A 19168-nucleotide genomic window follows, 5' to 3' on the forward strand; every position below is an offset into this window, starting at 1 on the left:
CCATTGTGGTGTTCTCTTATACAAATACTTTAATAGTATTAAACAAATGTCATCTCCCTTAGTAACACAATAGGGCCTTTGTCTGAAGAACTGAGGAAAGGAATTATCACTGGGCAGAATGAAAACAATTGAGGCCTGATAACCAGTACCATGAAATAATAACTACCAGCTATTTCGAATGACAATAGGTGCAGGAATAGAATCTGATCTGATGCCAATGAATAAAAATGCACACTAATGATGACATCGTGAACAATCAGACAATGTACATATCTGGAGAAGGTTCAGTATGTTATCAATTAATTCCCAGGCAACACTGTGGCTTAGCAGTCTGGTATGTGGAAATAAAACTCACCCATGCAATTACTGTACAAATAATCTTCTCCAGGCCTGAACTAAAACAGCCCTAGTTTGACAACTATCACAGGAAGATGTCTGAATAATATTGCTGAATGCTGCAAGGCCCTGGACAGTAGCACCAACACACAGTGAGAGTGTATTTGTCCACCTGGTACGTTTCCTTCCAGCTGGGTGTGTTTGAGACAACAGGGGAGAGGAGCAGGAAAGGGAATACCTAGTCAGCTGCACTACAATGTATTCAACCCAATGTAGCTGTGCTTCTAGCCTGTGTCACCATGTGCCAGAGTAGGTGTGATGTTACACGTCCAGAGGATGAGATTAAAGTTGTATTGAACGGAGGTGTTGGCAGTTCTGGGGGGGGGGGGGTCCCAAAACGTGGGGACACGTTCCAACAACCAGCTGTGTAGTTGGTTAGAGATCAATCCAGTGGTCTGTGTGTCTGCATGGAAGCTTCTTCCTGGTTCCCTCGGTCATTGTGGAGATGTCCTGTGCTTTCTGCTGGTCACAGTTGTGTGAATGTGTGTGTTCTTTCTCATCATATGAAAAAGGTGCTGTGTGAACAATGAGATGTGATGTGTGAATCTGGACTGTTAAGTGCATATGTGTGAGGGTACGAACAAAGGTGTCTCGACAGCTTGCTTTTCCCAACAAAATGTATAAAAATAACACTTCATAATTTTAAAAAACCGTGCCAAGTTTTGCTTTTCTAGTCTTCTTGGTTAGGGAAGCGATTAGAGGGATAGCAGGGGTCACATGCAGGTCAACTCTGCCACCCCGTCATGCTCGAAGCCCCCCTCTAGGTGGGACAGGGTGCTGGTATCCCCCTCCGAAGACGGGGAACCCCCCGATACCCCCAGCGGTGGGGGACAACTCCACATTGGGGGGTGTTAGGGGGCTGCCCACACCTCGACTCACAGAGCCAGTGGACACGTCGCTCTGAATGGACCTGGCCTTGGAGAGGACAGAGAGGAAGAGTCATTCATGTGTCTGATGGTGACTATGCAGTAACGCTAAACATTATGCAAATAAGTCACAGGTCATTCAAATATCTAGTAAAAGCAACATGTAGATGTGTGTAACGGCAACTAGCTTTCAGTCTCACTTCAGAATTAGACATCGAAGTTGAGTGTTTTAAGGTTTAATTCAGGCATTATAGTGTAGCAATTTAAAACCTCTTAAGGATCTCTACAGATCGGTGTCCCACCCTCGGGACGGTTGAGCTAAAGTGCGTTAATGTGATTAGCATGACATAAGTAACCAGGACATAAACTAATCTAACTGCACTGTCCAATTTACAGTAGCTATTAGTGAAAGAATACCATGCTATTATTTGAGGAGAGTGCACAGTTATGAACTTAGTTATTAATAAACCAATTAGGTGCATTTGAGCAGTCTTGATACATTTTGAACAGAAATGCAATGGTTTATTGGATCAGTGTATTACTTTGCACATACACTGCTGCCATCTAGTGGCAAATCTATATTGTGCCTGGGTTTGCATTTTGAAGATGGCAACAAAAAGTTCTTTATCCTTTACCAGATCTGATGTGTTATTCTCCTACATTAATTTCACATTTCCACAAACTTCAAAGTGTTTGCAAGAATATGCATATCCTTGCTTCAGGTCCTGAGCTACAGGTAGTTAGATTTGGGTATGTTATTTTAGGCAAAAATGTAATAAAGGGTCAGATCCTTATTAATACAATTAATTGATTTGTATGATACTGCTACATCTCAATTTGCTTTCATTTTCCACTTCCCTTTATCATGTTACAAAATCCACATAGAACAAAAACACTACAACAGGAAAGCTGCTAACTGAAAACAAGCCCTCACATGGTTCCTCTGTGGTATTGAAGAGGTCTTGATTGGTCTCTGTAGGAACACCACATGCTTGGTTGCCAGGTTACCATCACTAGACAAAACACACAACATTACAAACGTTTGTGAAGGAAAACAGTCAAATAAGGCGTGATGACCCGGGCTACAAAATTGACGTGTTTGTTCTGGACCATCGGGCAGTGGTGTAAATTAAGTGAAAATATTTAAAGTACTATTTAAGTAGATTTCTGGGGTATCTGTACTTTACTATTTATATTTGACAACTTTTACTTCACTACATTCCTAAAGAAAATTACATATATTTTCTTTGACACCCAAATGTACTCGTTACATTTTGAATGCTTACCAGGACAAAAAAAAAATGATCAAATTCACACACTTATCAAGAGAACATCCCTGGACCTCCCTACTGCCTCAAGGACTCACTAAACACATGCTAAGTTTGTAAATTATGTCTGAGTGTTGGAGTGTGCCTCTGGCTATCCCTAAATTAAAATAAACAAGACAATTATGCTGTCTGGTTTGCTTAATATAAGGAATTTGAAATGATTTAGTATATTTCAAACAAAATACTTGTAGACTTTTACTCAAGTTGTATTTTACTGTGTGACTTTTACTTGAGTTATTTTCTATTAAGGTATCTTTACTTTTACTCAGGAATGAAAATTGGGTACTTTTACCTCCACTGCCATCAGGCAACACACAAAACATTTAAGTGCATTGTCAGGTTCATCACTTGAGTACAGAGACTTGAGCCAAGACTGGTCCAACAACATTAATATCAAAATGTCCATCAATTATGTGTGTTACCTGTCATGGCGGATGATATGTGTGGGCAGGACACAGGTGAGCAGCCAGCCGAACTCAGCCAGTGTGTGAAGGAGTGGCCCGTAATCTGTCTTCACATCAGAACCCTACACAGCACAACAATGTTGTCAAACACTGGATAAAGGTAATTGTTGAATGTTTTCTACACTTGTTTATCCATCTTCTTGTGTTACCATTAGGGTTGCTGACACACAAACAATCTCCACCCCCCACAGACACGATGCAAATCTCCCCCAACACAGACACAATGCTAATCCCCCCCCCCTACACGGTGCTAATCTCTCCCCCCACACACACACACGGTGCTAATCTCTTCCCCCCCACACACACACACGGTGCTAATCTCTTCCCCCCACACACACACACACGGTGCTAATCTCTTCCCCCCACACACACGGTGCTAATCTCTCCCCCCACACACACGATGCTAATCTCCCCCCCCACACACACACAATGCTAATCTCTCCCCCCACACACACGGTGCTAATCTCTCCCCCCACACACACGCAATGCTAACCTCTCTCTTCCTACAGGATCTTCCCTAGGGAATACCTACTGCAACACATTCACCTGTCCTCACTGACTGACCCACGCATGCACACACGGCTCTCTGACCTCGATGACGATCCACTGCTCCACTACGATAGTGTCATTGGCAGGAGGGGCAGTGCTTCTCTCCTCATAGACAAACAGCCCCTCTAGTGACCTGGGCACAGGCTCACCTGACAACAACACACACAGTAAACTATACTGAACAAAAATATAAACGCAACATGCAACAATATCCGAGATTTTACCGAGTTACAGTTCATATAAGAATCAGTCAGTTTAAATAAATAAATCAATCTATGGATATCACATTACTGGGAATACACAGATACCTTAAACAAAATAATTGTAGGGGTGTGGATCAGAAAACCAGTCAGTATCTGGTGTGACTACCATTTGCCTCATGCAGCGCGACATCTCTTTCGCATAGAGTTGATCAGGCTGATGATTGTGTCATACACATCAATCAAGAGCATCACAAATATGTTCAAAGAGTGACATGTCTAGTTAGAATGCAGGCCATGGAAGAACTGGGTCATTTCCAATCTTCCAGGAATTGTTTACAGATCCTTGTGATATGGGGCTGTGCATTATGCTGAAACATGAAGTAATGACGCCGGATGAATGGCACGACAGGATCTCATCATGGTATCATTAAAATTTCCACTGATAAAATGCCTGCCCATACCATAACCCCACCATGGGGCACTCTGTTCACAACGTTGACATCAGCAAACCGCTCGCCCAGACGACACCATACAAGTAGTCTGCGGATGTGAAGCCGGTTGGACATACTGCCAAATTCTCTAAAACGACGTTGGAGGCGGCTTATGTTAGAGAAATTAACATGACATTTTCTGGCAACAGCTCTGGTGGACATTCGCACATTCAAATCAAATAAAAATGTTATTTGTCACATGCGCTGAATACAACAACCGTGAAATGCTTACTTACACGCCCTTAACCAACAATGATGTTAAAAAGATTTACTAAAATTAAAGTACAAAATAAAATGAAAAGTAACACAATAAAATAACAATACCAAGGCTTTATACAGGGGGTACCATTACCGAGTAGCCATTTGATTAATTGTTAATTGCCATTTGTCTTATGGCTTAGGGGTAGAAGCTGTTAAGGAGTCTTTTGGACAGACTTAGTGCTCCGGTACCATGCGGTAGCAGAGAGAACAGTCTGTGACTTGTGTGGCTGCAGTCTAACAATTTTTTGGGCCTTCCTCTGACACGTCTAGTATAGAGGTCCTGGATGGCAGGAAGCACTATCCTCTGTAGCGCCTTATGGTCAGATGCTGAGTAGTTGCCATATCAGGCGGTGATGCAACCGGTCAGGATGCTCTTGATAGTGTAGCTGTAAAAACAATTGAGAATCTGGGACCCATGGCTAATCTTTACATTCTCCTGAGGGGGAATAGGCATTGTCGTGCCCTCTTCACGACTGACTTAGTGTGTTTGGACCATGATAGTTTGTTGGTGTTGTGTACACGAAGGAACTTGAACCACCTGACCTGCTCCACAACAGCCCCATCAGGAAGTCCAGGCTCCAGTTGCATAGAGAGGTGTTTAGTCTCAGGGTCCTTAGCTTTGTGATGAGCTTTGTGGGCACTATGGTGTTGAACGCTGAGCTGTAGTCAATGAACAGCTTTTTCACATAGGTGTTCCTTTTGTCCAGGTGGGAAAAGGCAGTGTGGAGTGCAATTGAGATTGCGTCATCTGTGGACTTGTTGGGGCGGTATGCGAATTGAAGTGGGTCTATGGTTTCCGGGATGATGGTGTTTATGTGAGCCATGACCAGCCTTTCAAAGCACTTCATGGCGGTAGTCATTTAGGCAGGTTACCTTGACATTCTTGGGCTCAGGAATTACGGTGGTCTGCTTGAAATATATAGGTATTCCAGACTCGGTCAGGGAGAGGTTTAAAATGTCAGTGAAGACACTTGGTCCACACATGCTTGGAGTACACGGCCTGGTAATCTGTCTGGCCCTGCGAATGTTGACCTGTTTAAAGGTCTAGCTCACATCGTCGACGGAGAGCGAGATCACACAGTAGTTCCGAACAGCTGGTGCTCTCATGCATGCTTCAGTGTTGCTCGCCTCGAAGCAAGCATAAAAGGCATTTAGCCCATCTGGTAGGCTCGTGTCACTAGGCAGCTCGCGGCTGGGTTTCCCTTTTACAGACTACAGAGATCCGACGAGCCTCAGAGCCAGTGTAGTAGGATTCAATCTTAGTCCTGTATTGACGCTTTGCCTGTTTGATGGTTCGTCTGAGGGCATAGTGGAATTTCTGCCAATTCTGCCAACACTCCCTCAACTTGAGACATCTGTGGCATTGTGTTGTGTGACAAAACTGCAAATTTTAGAGTGGGCTTTTATTGTCCTCAGCACAAGATGCAGCTGTGTAATGATCATGCTGTTTAATCAGCTTCTTGATATGCCACTCCTGTCACGTGGATGGATTATCTTGGCAAAGGAGAAATGCTCACTATCAGGGATGTAAACAAATTTGGGCACAAAATTTGAGCGAAATAAGCTTTTTGTGAGTATGAAACATGTCTGGGATCTTTTATTTCAGCTCATGAAACATGGGACCAACACTTTACTTGTTGTATTTATATTTTTGTTCAGTGTATCAACACACAACGCATATCAACCAGAAAACATAAAAACCATACATGAATCTGAGTTACATGAATGCAATCGGTGGACAGACGTGCGTCACCAGATACCTTGTGTGATGTATTGTTGTCTCTACCTTCTTGCCCTTTGTGCTGTTGTCTGTAATAATGTTTATACAATTTTTTTGTGCTGCTACCATGTTGTGTTGTCATCATGCTGTCTTAGGTCTCTCTTTATGTAGTGTTGTGTTGTCTCGTTGTGATGTGTGTTTTGTCCTATATTTATATTGTATCTATTTAAAAAATGTAAATCCCAGGCCCCTGTCCCCGCAGGAGGCATTTTGGTAGGCCGTCATTGTAAATAATAATTTGTTCTTAACTGACTTTCCTAGTTAAATAAAGGTTAAATAAAATACCTTAACAGTAGCTGTTGAACTGCAACGTGAACAATGCTCTGCGAGGCAGTGAATTCTAGTCAGTAGTGAAAGTATGTCATTGGCATGACAATGAGCTAGTTAAAGACATGAAGAAGTAGTCTGTATGTGAGCGAGAGTCCCCTGTGTGCTATACTCTCAGGCCCCAGATGTCTACAAATGATGTGGATTTTATGCTGCTAGTCTATGGTGCAACAAGAAGCCAGGTTGGGAAGAGAGGTCCAAATATAGCCACAGTGGAAGAAGAGGGAGGGGAAAGAAAAGGAGAAGGGAGTGAGGAGGAGAGAGCAGGAAAGGTGGGAGAGGAGGAGGAGGGATAGAAGGGGGAGAAGGAAGGAGGAGAGAGCAGGAAGAGGGAGAAGGAGGAGGGATAGAAGGGGAGGAGAAGGAAGGAGGAGAGAGCAGGAAGATTGAGAAGGAGGATAGAGCAGGAGGAGGGATAGAAGGGGAGGAGTAGGAAGGAGGAGAGAGCAGGAAGATTGAGAAGGATAGAGCAGGAGGAGGGATAGAAGGGTGGGGACAAGGGAGAGAAGGAGCAGGGACTGGGAAACAGGAAGTGACTGATCCGTGGGACGAAGGAAGCGGGGAGACAAAACACAACAGATTTCTGAAAAGACAATAATGGATAGAGTAGCAGAATGAGAGGATGATTGAGAAAGATGTGGATTCACGAGAGATGGATGAGGACAAAGTGTTCTTAATCTCTTTAATCCCATCCTCTCTTCCAGAGAAGTAAACTGTAATAGGATGTTGACCTATCATTGTTGGAGACCTTACAACTCCTAGGCAAGATGTCACAGCATGCACGTTGTTTTTGCTTTCTAAGCCTGATGTGGCTGTCACTACAGAAGAGTTCTACATGCCACTACTACACAGTAGTTCCTAGGCTCGTTTTCTCAGAGTACGATTGCTGATCTAAGTTTAGTTGTATGTTGTGAATCATAATGAATAAGATCATGTGTATGAGGGGGGCACGGATGTACATTCACCTTAGAAGTCTCTCTATATCTTAGTATTTGACAGTACCTTTGGGTGTGTCCCAGTACACAAACGAGTCCACCAATGACCAGCCTTTGCAGTAGTAGGCTGCAGTCAGCTCCAGCCAATCTGCCTCCAGCGAGCTGACCATTGGTCCCTTCCTGGACACGCGCATGGACAACGCCCCCTGGTGGTACTGGCAGCCCAGAGCGTCCAGAGGAGCACAGCCTGGTGCCCACGAGTGGAAAAACACCAGCAACCTCAGGTCTGAGAGATGGGGAGGAGGTAAGGATGGAGAGAGAGAGAGATGCTCAACATGCTCGGTGATGGTCCGGGCGTAAACCACACAAAAACAACACTAGAGACTATGGAACACAAAGCTTTTACTATCTCATCCTGGAATATTCAAGGTCTGAGGTCATCTGCCTTTGACCTAAAGAGCAAGAACCAGACTTAATCAAATAAATTGGAAATACAGACATTGTCATCCTACATGAAACATGGTATAAAGGAGACGGACCCACTGGTTTCCCTCTAGGTTACAGAGAGCTGGTAGTCCCATCCACCACACTACCAGGTGGGTGGTATAGAGGAGACAGACCCACTGGTTGCCCTCTAGGTTACAGAGAGCTGGTAGTCCCATCCACCACACTACCAGATGGGTGGTATAGAGGAGATGGACCCACTGGTCGCCCTCTAGGTTACAGAGAGCTGGTAGTCCCATCCACCAAACTACCAGGTGTGGAACAGGGAAGAGACTCAGGGGGTATGCTAACGAGGTAAGAGCAGACCTAACCCACTCTATTACATTAGTCAACACAGGAACATTTTACATCTGGCTAGAAATGAAAAAGGAAATAATCTCAACAGAGAAATGTCCTCCTGTGTGCTACCTATATCCCCCCAATAGAATCCCCATACATTATTGATGACAGCTTCTCCATCCTAGAGGGGGAGGTCAACCATTTCCAGGCCCAGGAACATGTACTAGTCTGTGGCGACCTAAATGCCAGAACTGGACAAGAACCCAACACCCTCAGCACACAGTGGGACAAACACCTACCTGGAGGTGGCAGTATTCCCTCGCCCATATGCCCCCCTAGGACACAACTACAACAACATAATCAACAAAAATGGGTCACAACTCCTGCAGCTCTGTCAGACGTTTGGTATGTACATAGTCAATGGTAGGCGTTGAGGAGACTCCTATGGTGGGTACACCTATAGCTCATCTCTTGGCAGTAGTACTGTAGAAAAGGCCCATGGAGTTGGTGGAATAATCCTTTAATTCATTGCCACTTACTCAGCTGGGCCAGGGGAACTTTAATTAGGTCAGGTGGAAATGTCAGACAGATCTCAACTCCATAAGAGGAGGAAATTGCTATTGCCTGAGCTCTGCTTTCTCTTCCTTAACTCCATCTGATCCAGAAGTTCTGTGCATCCAGGAATCCACGTAAGTCCACCGACTCTGTTACCTTTCATCTGAACTATCTGTTGCGATCCGGAGAGTGGGCCATCAGTTATTGTTAATAGTTATTACCGCGGAGCGCAGCTTCAAACATATTGTGTAATGTGAATTGTCAATGATCACGGCCCTACGGATCCTCAGAGGCCAATTATGCAATGAAATTGATTACATGTACACATGAAGACAATTGAAAGGGTGAAATGAGAACTGTCATTGTTTGCTAACTGATCGACTTTGATATCAAACTAATGGGGATTATAAATTGAATGACCACTGTTTGTATTCTTTCATGATTTATGATAAATAGTTACGAGCCTAAATGACTCACGGATGATTACTATGGACTTCTTAATGAACTGGATTGTTGACTTCCCTAATTATGTTAATCATGAATGATTGGTATGGAATTATGAATTTGATTGGATACATGTTATTTGTTTCCTTTGTGATGCAGCACAGACTACTCAGTAAATATACCACTTTATGGTTAAAGGAATTCCTGCCTCAGTCTCATCCGTTCTCTGTCACCTGACACGTGACCACCTGTTCACCTTCACTGTCAGTCATCCTACCTGTCCAGCTACTCACACAGATTCCACTAATCTTTCAGGTACTGTAGACTACTTTATCACTGACCTCAACCCAGAGTCTATTAGGGGTGTGTCAGTGGACTGACTGAACGCCCTATCAGATCACAGCAAAACCACACTACTTGAACAGAGCTCTGCTCAATCATGAGGCATCAAAGCCAAAGGAACTGAATATTAAGAAATTATATAGATGGAAGAAAAATAGTGTGGAAAACAATTAAGCAACAACAAATTCAACCCCTTCTTGACAATTTTCTGGAGAAAAGGTTTCACTGTAATAGGGAAGGTATAAACTTGGCAGTAGAAAACCTAAATAGTATATTTGACCTCTCAGCTTCCCTATCAAATCTAAAAATTTCAAGCAGACAACCTAAGAAAATGAACAACTATGGCAAATGGTTTGATGAAGAATGCAAAAACCTAAGAAAGAAATTGAGAAACCTATCCAACCACAAACAAAGACGCAGAAAACTTGAGCCTACACCGTCACTATGGTGAATCACTAAAACAATACAGAAATACACCACGGAAAAATAAGGAACAGCATGTCAGAAATCAGCTCAATGTAATTGAAGAATCCATAGAATCAAACCACTTCTGGGAAAATCTAAACAAACAACACAAGGAGTTCTATCCAAAACAGAGATGTCTGGGTAAACCACTTCTCCAATCTTTTTGGCTCTATAACAAAGAACAAACAGCTAAAACCTTTACAAGATCTAATATAAATCTTAGAATCAACTATTAAAGAGAACCAGAACCCACTGGATTCTAAAACTACATTGAATGAACTATAGGACAAAATAGAAACCCTCCAATCCAAAAAGGTTGTCGATGTTATCCTAAATGAAATGATTCAATATACTGACCACAAGTTCCAATTGGCTATACTTGAACATCATCCTCAGCTCTGACATCTTCCCCAATATTTAGAACCAGGGACTGATCACCCCAATCCACAAAAGTGGAGACAAATTTGACCCCAATAACTACCATCAGATATGCGTCAAGAGCAACCTTGGGCATTATCATTAACAGCAGACTTGTACATTTCCTCAGCGAAAACAATGTACTGAGCAAATGTCAACTTGGCTTTTTATCAAATGACCGTACGACAGACCACGTATACACCCTGCACACCCTAATTGACAAACAAACAATCCAAAACAAAAGTGAAGTCTTCTCATGCTTTGATGACAAAAAAGCTTATGACTCAATTTGGCATGAGGGTCTGCTATACAAATTCATTGAAAATATACAACATTATGAAATCCATGTACACAAACAACAGTGTGAAGTAAAAATTGACACAGGACCGGGGGGTGAGACAGGGATGCAGCTTAAGCCCCATTCTCTTCAACATATATACTGTCACGATCGTCATAATGAGTGGACCAAGATGCAGCGTGGTATGGTTCCATCCTCTTTATTATGAAGTGAAACTCAAAGAAAAGATTGCACAAAACGAAACGTGAAGCTGCTATAGTGCTCACAGGCAACTATACAAAGTCAAGATCCCACAAAACACAAAAGGGAAATGGCTGCCTAAATATGATCCCCAATCAGAGACAACGATAAACAGCTGCCTCTGATTGGGAACCATACCAGGCCAACATAGAAATGTAATTACCTAGATGACCCACCCCAACCAACATACACCTTAGCAAACTACATTTAAACTCAGTTTTTCACCATTCCTAAAATGTAATCCTTGTAAAAATTCCCTGGTTTAGGTCAGTTAGGATCACCACTTTATTTTAAGAATGTGAAATGTCAGAATAATAGTAGAGAGATTTATTTATTTCAGCTTTTATTTCTTTCATCACATTCCCAGTGGGTCAGAAGTTTACATACCCTCAATTAGTATTTGGTAGCATTGCCTTTAAATTGTTTAACTTGGGTCAATCGTTTCAGGTAGCCTTCCACAAGCTTCCCACAATAAGTTGGGTGGATTTTGGCCCATTCCTCCTGACAGTGCTGGTGTAACTGAATCAGGTTCAGGCCTCCTTGCTCGCACACGCTTTTTCAGTTCTGCCCACACATTTTCTATAGGATTGAGGTCAGGGCTTTGAGATGGCCACTCCAATACCTTGACTTTGTTGTCCTTAAGCCATTTTGCCACAACTTTGGAAGTATACTTGGGGTCATTGTCCATTCGGAAGACCCATTTGCGACCAAGCTTTAACTTCCTGACTGATGTCTCGAGATGTTGCTTCAATATAGCCACATAATTTCCCAGCCTCCTGATGCCATCTATTTTGTGAAGTGCACCAGTCCCTCCTGCAGCAAAGCACCCCCACAGCATGATGCTACCACCCCCGTGCTTCACGGTTGGGATGGTGTTCTTTGGTTTGCAAGCCTCCCCCTTTTTCCTCCAAACATAACGATGGCCATTAAGGCCAAAGAGTTCTATTTTTGTTTCATCAGACCAGAGGACATTTCTCCAAAAAGTATTATCTTTGTCCCCATGTGTAGTTGTAAAACGTAGTCTGGCTTTTTTATGACGGTTTTGGAGCAGTGGCTTCTTTCTTGCTCAGCGGCCTTTCAGGTTATGTCGATATAGGACTTGTTTTACTGTGAATTTAGATACTTTTGTACCTGTTTCCTTCAGCATCTTCACAAGGTTCTTTGCTGTTGTTCTGGGATTGATTTGCACTTTTCGCACCAAAGTACGTTAATCTCTAGGAGACAGAACGAGTCTCCTTCCTGAGCAGTATGATGGCTGCGTGGTCCCATGGTATTTATACTTGTGTACTATTGTTTGTACAGATCAATGTGGTACTTTCAGGCGTTTGGAAATTGCTCCCAAGGATGAACCAGACTTGTGAAGGTATACCATTTTTTTCTGAGGTCTTGGCTGATTTACTTGATATCCCCATGATGTCAAAATTACCAATGTAACAGTATAGCTTCCGTCCCTATCCTCGCCACGACCTGGGCGCGAACCAGGGACGCTCTGCACACATCAACAGTCACCCTCGAAGCATTGTTACCCATCGCTCCACAAAAGCCGCGGCTGGTGTCAGAAGTGGGATTGAAATACATCCACAGGTACACCTCCAATTAACTCAAATGATGTCAATTAGCCCTACAGAAACTTCTAAAGCCATTACATAATTTTCTGGAATTTTCCAAGCTGTTTCAAGACACAGTCAATTTAGTGTATGTAAACTTCTGACCCACTGGAATTGTGATACAGTGAATTATAAGTTAAATAATTTGTCTGTAAACAATTGTTGGAAAAATTACTTGTGTCATGCACAAAGTAGATGTCCTAACTGACTTGCCAAAACTATAGTTTGTTAACAAGACATTTTTGGAGTGGTTGAAAAACAAGTTCCAATGACTCCAACCTAAGTGTATGTAAACTTCCGACTTGGACTGTATCAACGAATTGGCGAGGGCACTAGAAAAGTCTGCAGCACCCGGCCTCACCCTACTGGAATCTGAAGTCAAATGTCTACTGTTTGCTGATGAACTGGTGCTTCTGTCCCCAACCAAGGAGGGCCTACAGCAGCACCTAGATCTTATGCACAGATTCTGTCAGACCTGGGCCCTGACAGTAAATCTCAGTAAGACCAAAATAATGGTGTTCCAAAAAAGGTCCAGTTGCCAGTACCATGAATACAAATTCCAGTTAGACACCATTGCCCTAGAGCAGACAAAAAAACTATACATACCTCAGCCTAAACATCAGTGCCACATGTAACTTAGGATCTGGCTAAAATACTTGAATCAGTTATAGAACCCATTGCCCTTTATGGTTGTGAGGTCTGGGGTCCGCTCACCAACCATGAATTCACAAAATGAGAAACACCAAATTAAGAGTCTACATGCAGAATTCTGCAAAAATATCCTCAGTGTACAACATAAAACACAAATTAAATCATGCAGAGCAGAATTAGGCCGATAACCGCAAATTATCAAAAATCCAGAAAAGAGCCGTTAAATTCTACAACCACCTCAAAGGAAGCGATTCCAAAACCTTCCATAACAAAGCCATCGCCTACAGAGAGATGAACCTGGAGAAGAGTCCCCTCAGCAAGCTGGTCCTGGGGCTCTGTTCTCAAACAAAAACACACCCTACAGAGCCCCAGGACAGCAACACAATAAGACCCAACCAAACCATGAGAAAACAAAAAGATAATTACTTGACACATTGGAAAGAATTTATTAAAAAAACAGAGCAAACTAGAATGCTACTTGGCCCTAAACAGAGAGTACACAGTGGCAGAATACCTGACCACTGTGACTGACCCAAACTTAAGTTAGTCAAATATTATGTTCAGACTCAGTGAGCATAGCCTTGCTATTGAGAAAGGCTGCCGTTGGCAGACCTGGCTCTCAAGAAATGACAGGCTATGTGCACACTGCCCACAAAATGAGGTGAAAACTGAGCTGCACTTCCTAACCTCGTGCCAAATGTATAACCATATTAGAGACATCTTTCCCTCAGATTACACAGACCCACAAAGAATTCGAAAACAAATCCAATTTTGATAAACTCCCATATATATATATATATATATTCTCCTATATACAGTGCCTTGCGAAAGTATTCGGACCCCTTGAACTTTGCGACCTTTTGCCACATTTCAGGCTTCAAACATAAAGATATAAAACATTTTTTTTGTGAAGAATCAACAACAAGTGGGACATAATCATGAAGTGGAACGACATTTATTGGATATTAAACTTGATAATATTGAAATGGAAGGAATATCAGGCCACTGCAAATCTACCAAGACCTGGCCGTCCCTCTAAACTTTCAGCTCATACAAGGAGAAGACTGATTAGAGATGCAGCCAAGAGGCCCATGATCACTCTGGATGAATTGCAGAGATCTACAGCTGAGGTGGGAGACTCTGTCCATAGGACAACAATCAGTCGTATATTGCACAAATCTGGCCTTTATGGAAGTGTGGCAAGAAGAAAGCCATTTCTTAAAGATATCCATAAAAAGTGTTGTTTAAAGTTTGCCACAAGCCACCTGGGAGACACACCAAACATGTGGAAGAAGGTGCTCTGGTCAGATGAAACTAAAATTGAACTTTTTGGCAACAATGCAAAACGTTATGTTTGGCGTAAAAGCAACACAGCTCATCAGCCTGAACACACCATCCCCACTGTCAAACATGGTGGTGGCAGCATCATGGTTTGGGCCTGCTTTTCTTCAGCAGGGACAGGGAAGATGGTTAAAATGGATGGGAAGATGGATGGAGCCAAATACAGGACCATTCTGGAAGAAAACCTGATGGAGTCTGCAAAAGACCTGAGACTGGGACAGAGATTCGTCTTCCAACAAGACAATGATCCAAAACATAAAGCAAAATCTACAATGGAATGGTTAAAAAATAAACATATCCAGGTGTTAGAATGGCCAAGTCAAAGTCCAGACCTGAATCCAATCGAGAATCTGTGGAAAGAACTGAAAACTGCTGTTCACAAATGCTCTCCATCCAACCTCACTGAGCTCGAGCTGTTTTGCAAGGAGGAATGGGAAAACATTTCAGTCTCTCGATGTGCAAAACTGATAGAGACATACCCCAAGCGACTTACAGCTGTAATCGCAGCAAAAGGTGGCGCTACAAAGTATTAACTTAAGGGGGCTGAATAATTTTGCACGTCCAATTTTTCAGTTTTTGATTTGTTAAAAAAGTTTGAAATAACCAATAAATGTCGTTCCACTTCATGATTGTGTCCCACTTGTTGTTGATTCTTCACAAAAAAATACAGTTTTATATCTTTATGTTTGAAGCATGAAATGTGGCAAAAGGTCGCAAAGTTCAAGGGGGTGAATACTTTCGAATACTGTTGTATGTATGTATGTATGTATGTATGTATGTATGTATGTATGTATGTATGTATGTATGTATGTATGTATGTATGTATGTATGTATGTATGTATGTATGTATGTATGTATGTATGTATACACACACATATTGGGTGAAATACCATAGTGTGCAATCACAGCAGCAAGATTTGTGACCTGTTACCACAAGAAAAGGTCAACCAGTGAAGAACAAACACCACTGTAAATACAACCCATATGTTTATTTATTCTATTTGCACCTCATTACAACACTGTATAAAAGATATGACATTTGAAATGTCTTTATTCACTTGGAACTTTTGTGAGTGTAATGTTTACTGTTGATTGTATCGTTTATTTCACTTTTGTTTATGATCTATTTCACTTGTGTAAACATTGGAAATTTAAATGAAAAGTTGAATTGAGGGTGCAGGGAGGGAGGGGAAGAGAGAGAGAGAGGCAGGGAGAAGAGAGAGGAGGCAGGGAGGGAGGGAGGGAGAAGAGGGAGAGAGAGAGGCAGGGAGGGAGGGAGGGAGAAGAGAGAGAGAGAGAGAGAGGCAGGGAGGGAGGGAGGCAGGGAGGGAGGGAGAAGAGGCAGAGAGAGGCAGGGAGAGAAGAGAGAGGGAGGGAGAAGAGAGAGGCAGGGAGAAGAGAGAGGCAGGGAGAAGAGAGAGGCAGGGAGAAGAGAGAGGCAGGGAGAAGAGAGAGGCAGGGAGAAGAGAGAGGCAGGGAGGGAGGGAAAAGAGAGAGGCAGGGAGAAGAGAGAGGCAGGGAGAGGCAGGGAGAAGAGAGAGGCAGGGAGGGAGGGAGGGAAAAGAGGGAGGGAGAAGAGAGAGGCAGGGAGAAGAGAGAGGCAGGGAGGGAGGGAAAAGAGGGAGGGAGAAGAGAGGGTAGAAGGAAAAGAGAGGATAGAGAGACAAAAGCGAGTCAGATCAATCTGCCAGTTCAAGCTATCACTGAGGAGAACAAGAAGACTAGATAAAAACACAGCCAAGGAGGTTATGGGAACTATAATGTGAACTCCACTCACTCTGCTAAGGACAAGGACATGTCACTGTATGGTTGTCTCTGTGGTGAGGAGTTGTGCCCTGCTTGGTGGGTAAGCGTTGGTGCTGACTGATAGTCCTGGGGCAGGAAAGGCCACACAACACAGAGTTAAACTGAACTACACTGACCGACTGGAGGAGAGGGGGATAAGAGGAAGATTAGTAGAGTGTTGAGGGGAGAAAATATCCAGGACTCCACAGTGTGGCTGTGATGATGGGTTCAGCATGTTGAGGGTGTGTGGAGAGCTGATATAACCAACATGTCAACATTGTTCAGGGGAGGAGACAGATGAGAGAACTAGTCTCGCATTGCCATCCTTCCAAGTTATGAGAAAGAGAGAAAAAGAAAAGAGGTGTTCAACCTTCCCAAGTTCTCTCACGTCACCCCGCTCCTCCGCTCTCTCCACTGGCTTCCAGTTGAAGCTCGCATCCGCTACAAGACCATGGTGCTTGCCTACGGAGCTGTGAGGGGAACGGCACCTCAGTACCTCCAGGCTCTGATCAGGCCCTACACCCAAACAAGGGCACTGCGTTCATCCACCTCTGGCCTGCTCGCCTCCCTACCACTGAGGAAGTACAGTTCCCGCTCAGCCCAGTCTAAACTGTTCGCTGCTCTGGCCCCCCAATGGTGGAACAAACTCCCTCACGACGCCAGGACAGCGGAGTCAATCACCACCTTCCGGAGACACCTGAAACCCCATCTCTTTAAGGAATACCTAGGATAGGATAAGTAATCCTTCTCACCCCCCCTTAAGATTTAGATGCACTATTGTAAAGTGACTGTTCCACTGGATGTCATGCACCAATTTGCACCAATTTGTAAGTCGCTCTGGATAAGAGCGTCTGCTAAATGTAAATGTTAAATGGAAAGGAAAGACGAGAAGAGAACACGAGACCCGGGACAAGAAGAGACAAGAATAACAGAATCTCACCAGGGCTGTTGGTAGGGCTGTGCTCCTCCAGGTCTGTGTCTCCATCACCAGGAGGGGTACATGGAGGAGTGCGTGGGAGTGATCGGCAGCCCCTCCTAGGGCTAGGCATCCTATCGTTACTGGCCCCTCCTCCAGCCGGCTGGAGCACTGAGCCCACAAACCTCACGCCCCCCTGGGCACGACTGTTCACCCTGTCAATCAGTGCTCTAACATTGTCACCCGTCAGAGACTGTCCTGTGATAGGCCACTCCTCCACCCTCAACACCGGAACACTGTGACACATGGACACCGCCTGCTTGCTAGGAGACAGAAGAGAGGAGAGAACATCAAATAAAATACATTTAAAGAGATATTCAGACAGGTTTAAACTGTGAATCACTAATTATCACAAGCAGAATACAGGTCATTCAATCCTTCCAAGTGACACTTGGTATTGGCGGCAGCAGGCTCGTAATTATTCATTCAAACAGCACTTTCGTGCGTTTTGCCAGCAGCTCTGCTGTTTATCAATACAAGCCTATCAACTCCCGAGATTAGGCTGGTGTAACCGATGTGAAATGGCTAGCTAGTTAGCGGGGTGCACGCTAATAGCATTTCAAACGTCACTCGCTCTGAGACTTGGAGTAGTTGTTCCCCATGCTCTGCATGGATAACGCTGCTTCGAGGATGGCTGTTGTCGTTGTGTTCCTGGTTCGAGCCCAGGTAGGAGCGAGGAGAGGGACGGAAGCTATGCTGTTACACTGGCAATACTAAAGTGCCTACAAGAACATCCAATAGTCAAAGGTTAATGAAATACAAATGGTATAGAGGGAAATAGTCCTATAATTCCTATAATAACTACAATCTAAAACTTCTTACCTGGGAATATTGAAGACTCATGTTAAAAGGAACCACCAGCTTTCATATGTTCTCATGTTCTGAGCAAGGAACTTAAACGCTAGCTTTCTTACATGGCACACATTGCACTTTTACTTTCTTCTCCAACACCTTGTTTTTGCATTATTTAAACCAAATTGAACACGTTTCATTATTTATTTGAGGCTAAATCTATTTTATTGATTTTTATATTAAGTTAAAATAAGTGTTCATTCAGTATTGTTGTATTTGTCATTATTACAAATAAATAAAATGTAAAAATGAATTAAAATAAAAAATTAAAAAAATTTAAAAAAAAAATATATATATATATATATATACACACAAAATCGGCCGACGTATCGTTATCTGCGTTTTTTGGTCCTCCAATAATCGGTATCGGCGTTGAAAAATCATAATCGGTCGACCTCTAGTTGTTTCCCGTGGTCTGCCACTGTGAGGACAATCAGCTGTCCGTCCTGTCTCCCTGTAGCGCTTTTTTAGGCATCTCACAGTACAGACATAGTCATTTATTGCCCTGGCCAGATCTGCAGTCCTCATGCCTCTTTGCAGCATGCCTAAGGCACGTTCACGTAGATGAGCAGGGACCCTGGACATCTTTCTTTTGGTGATTTTCAGAGTCAGTAGAAGGCCTCTTTAATGTCCTAAGTTTTCATACATGTGACAATTGCCTACCGTCTGTAAGCTGTTACTGTCTTAACAGGCGTTTTACAGGTGCATTTTCGTTAATTGTTTATGGTTCATTGAACAAGCATGGGAAACAGTGTTAAACCCTTTACAATGAAGATCTGTGAAGTTATCTGGATTTTTACAAATTACCTTTG

At 43.2% G+C, this 19168-nt stretch overlaps 1 protein-coding gene across 3 annotated transcripts in view; it reads right to left on the reverse strand.

Annotated features, from left to right (window-relative positions):
- Window positions 1-11: 11 nt before the first annotated feature.
- The window catches only part of LOC118386426 (raftlin-2-like), a 40142-nt gene continuing 20985 nt past the window's right edge, over window positions 12-19168 (reverse strand). For 2 of the 3 annotated variants that reach the window (XM_052522864.1, XM_052522866.1), the window contains exons 3-8: window positions 17469-17767; window positions 7668-7886; window positions 3646-3752; window positions 3013-3116; window positions 2197-2275; window positions 12-1311 (exon numbers count right to left, since the gene is read on the reverse strand). In XM_052522864.1, coding sequence (XP_052378824.1) covers window positions 1138-1311; window positions 2197-2275; window positions 3013-3116; window positions 3646-3752; window positions 7668-7886; window positions 17469-17767 — 982 coding nt within the window. In that variant the 3' untranslated portion in view covers window positions 12-1137. The remainder of the gene's footprint in view (window positions 1312-2196; window positions 2276-3012; window positions 3117-3645; window positions 3753-7667; window positions 7887-17468; window positions 17768-19168) is intronic. The other variant, XM_052522865.1, reaches the window with a different exon arrangement.

This window comes from Oncorhynchus keta, chromosome 7 (genome assembly GCF_023373465.1).
Source record: "Oncorhynchus keta strain PuntledgeMale-10-30-2019 chromosome 7, Oket_V2, whole genome shotgun sequence".
Lineage (NCBI taxonomy): Eukaryota > Metazoa > Chordata > Actinopteri > Salmoniformes > Salmonidae > Oncorhynchus > Oncorhynchus keta.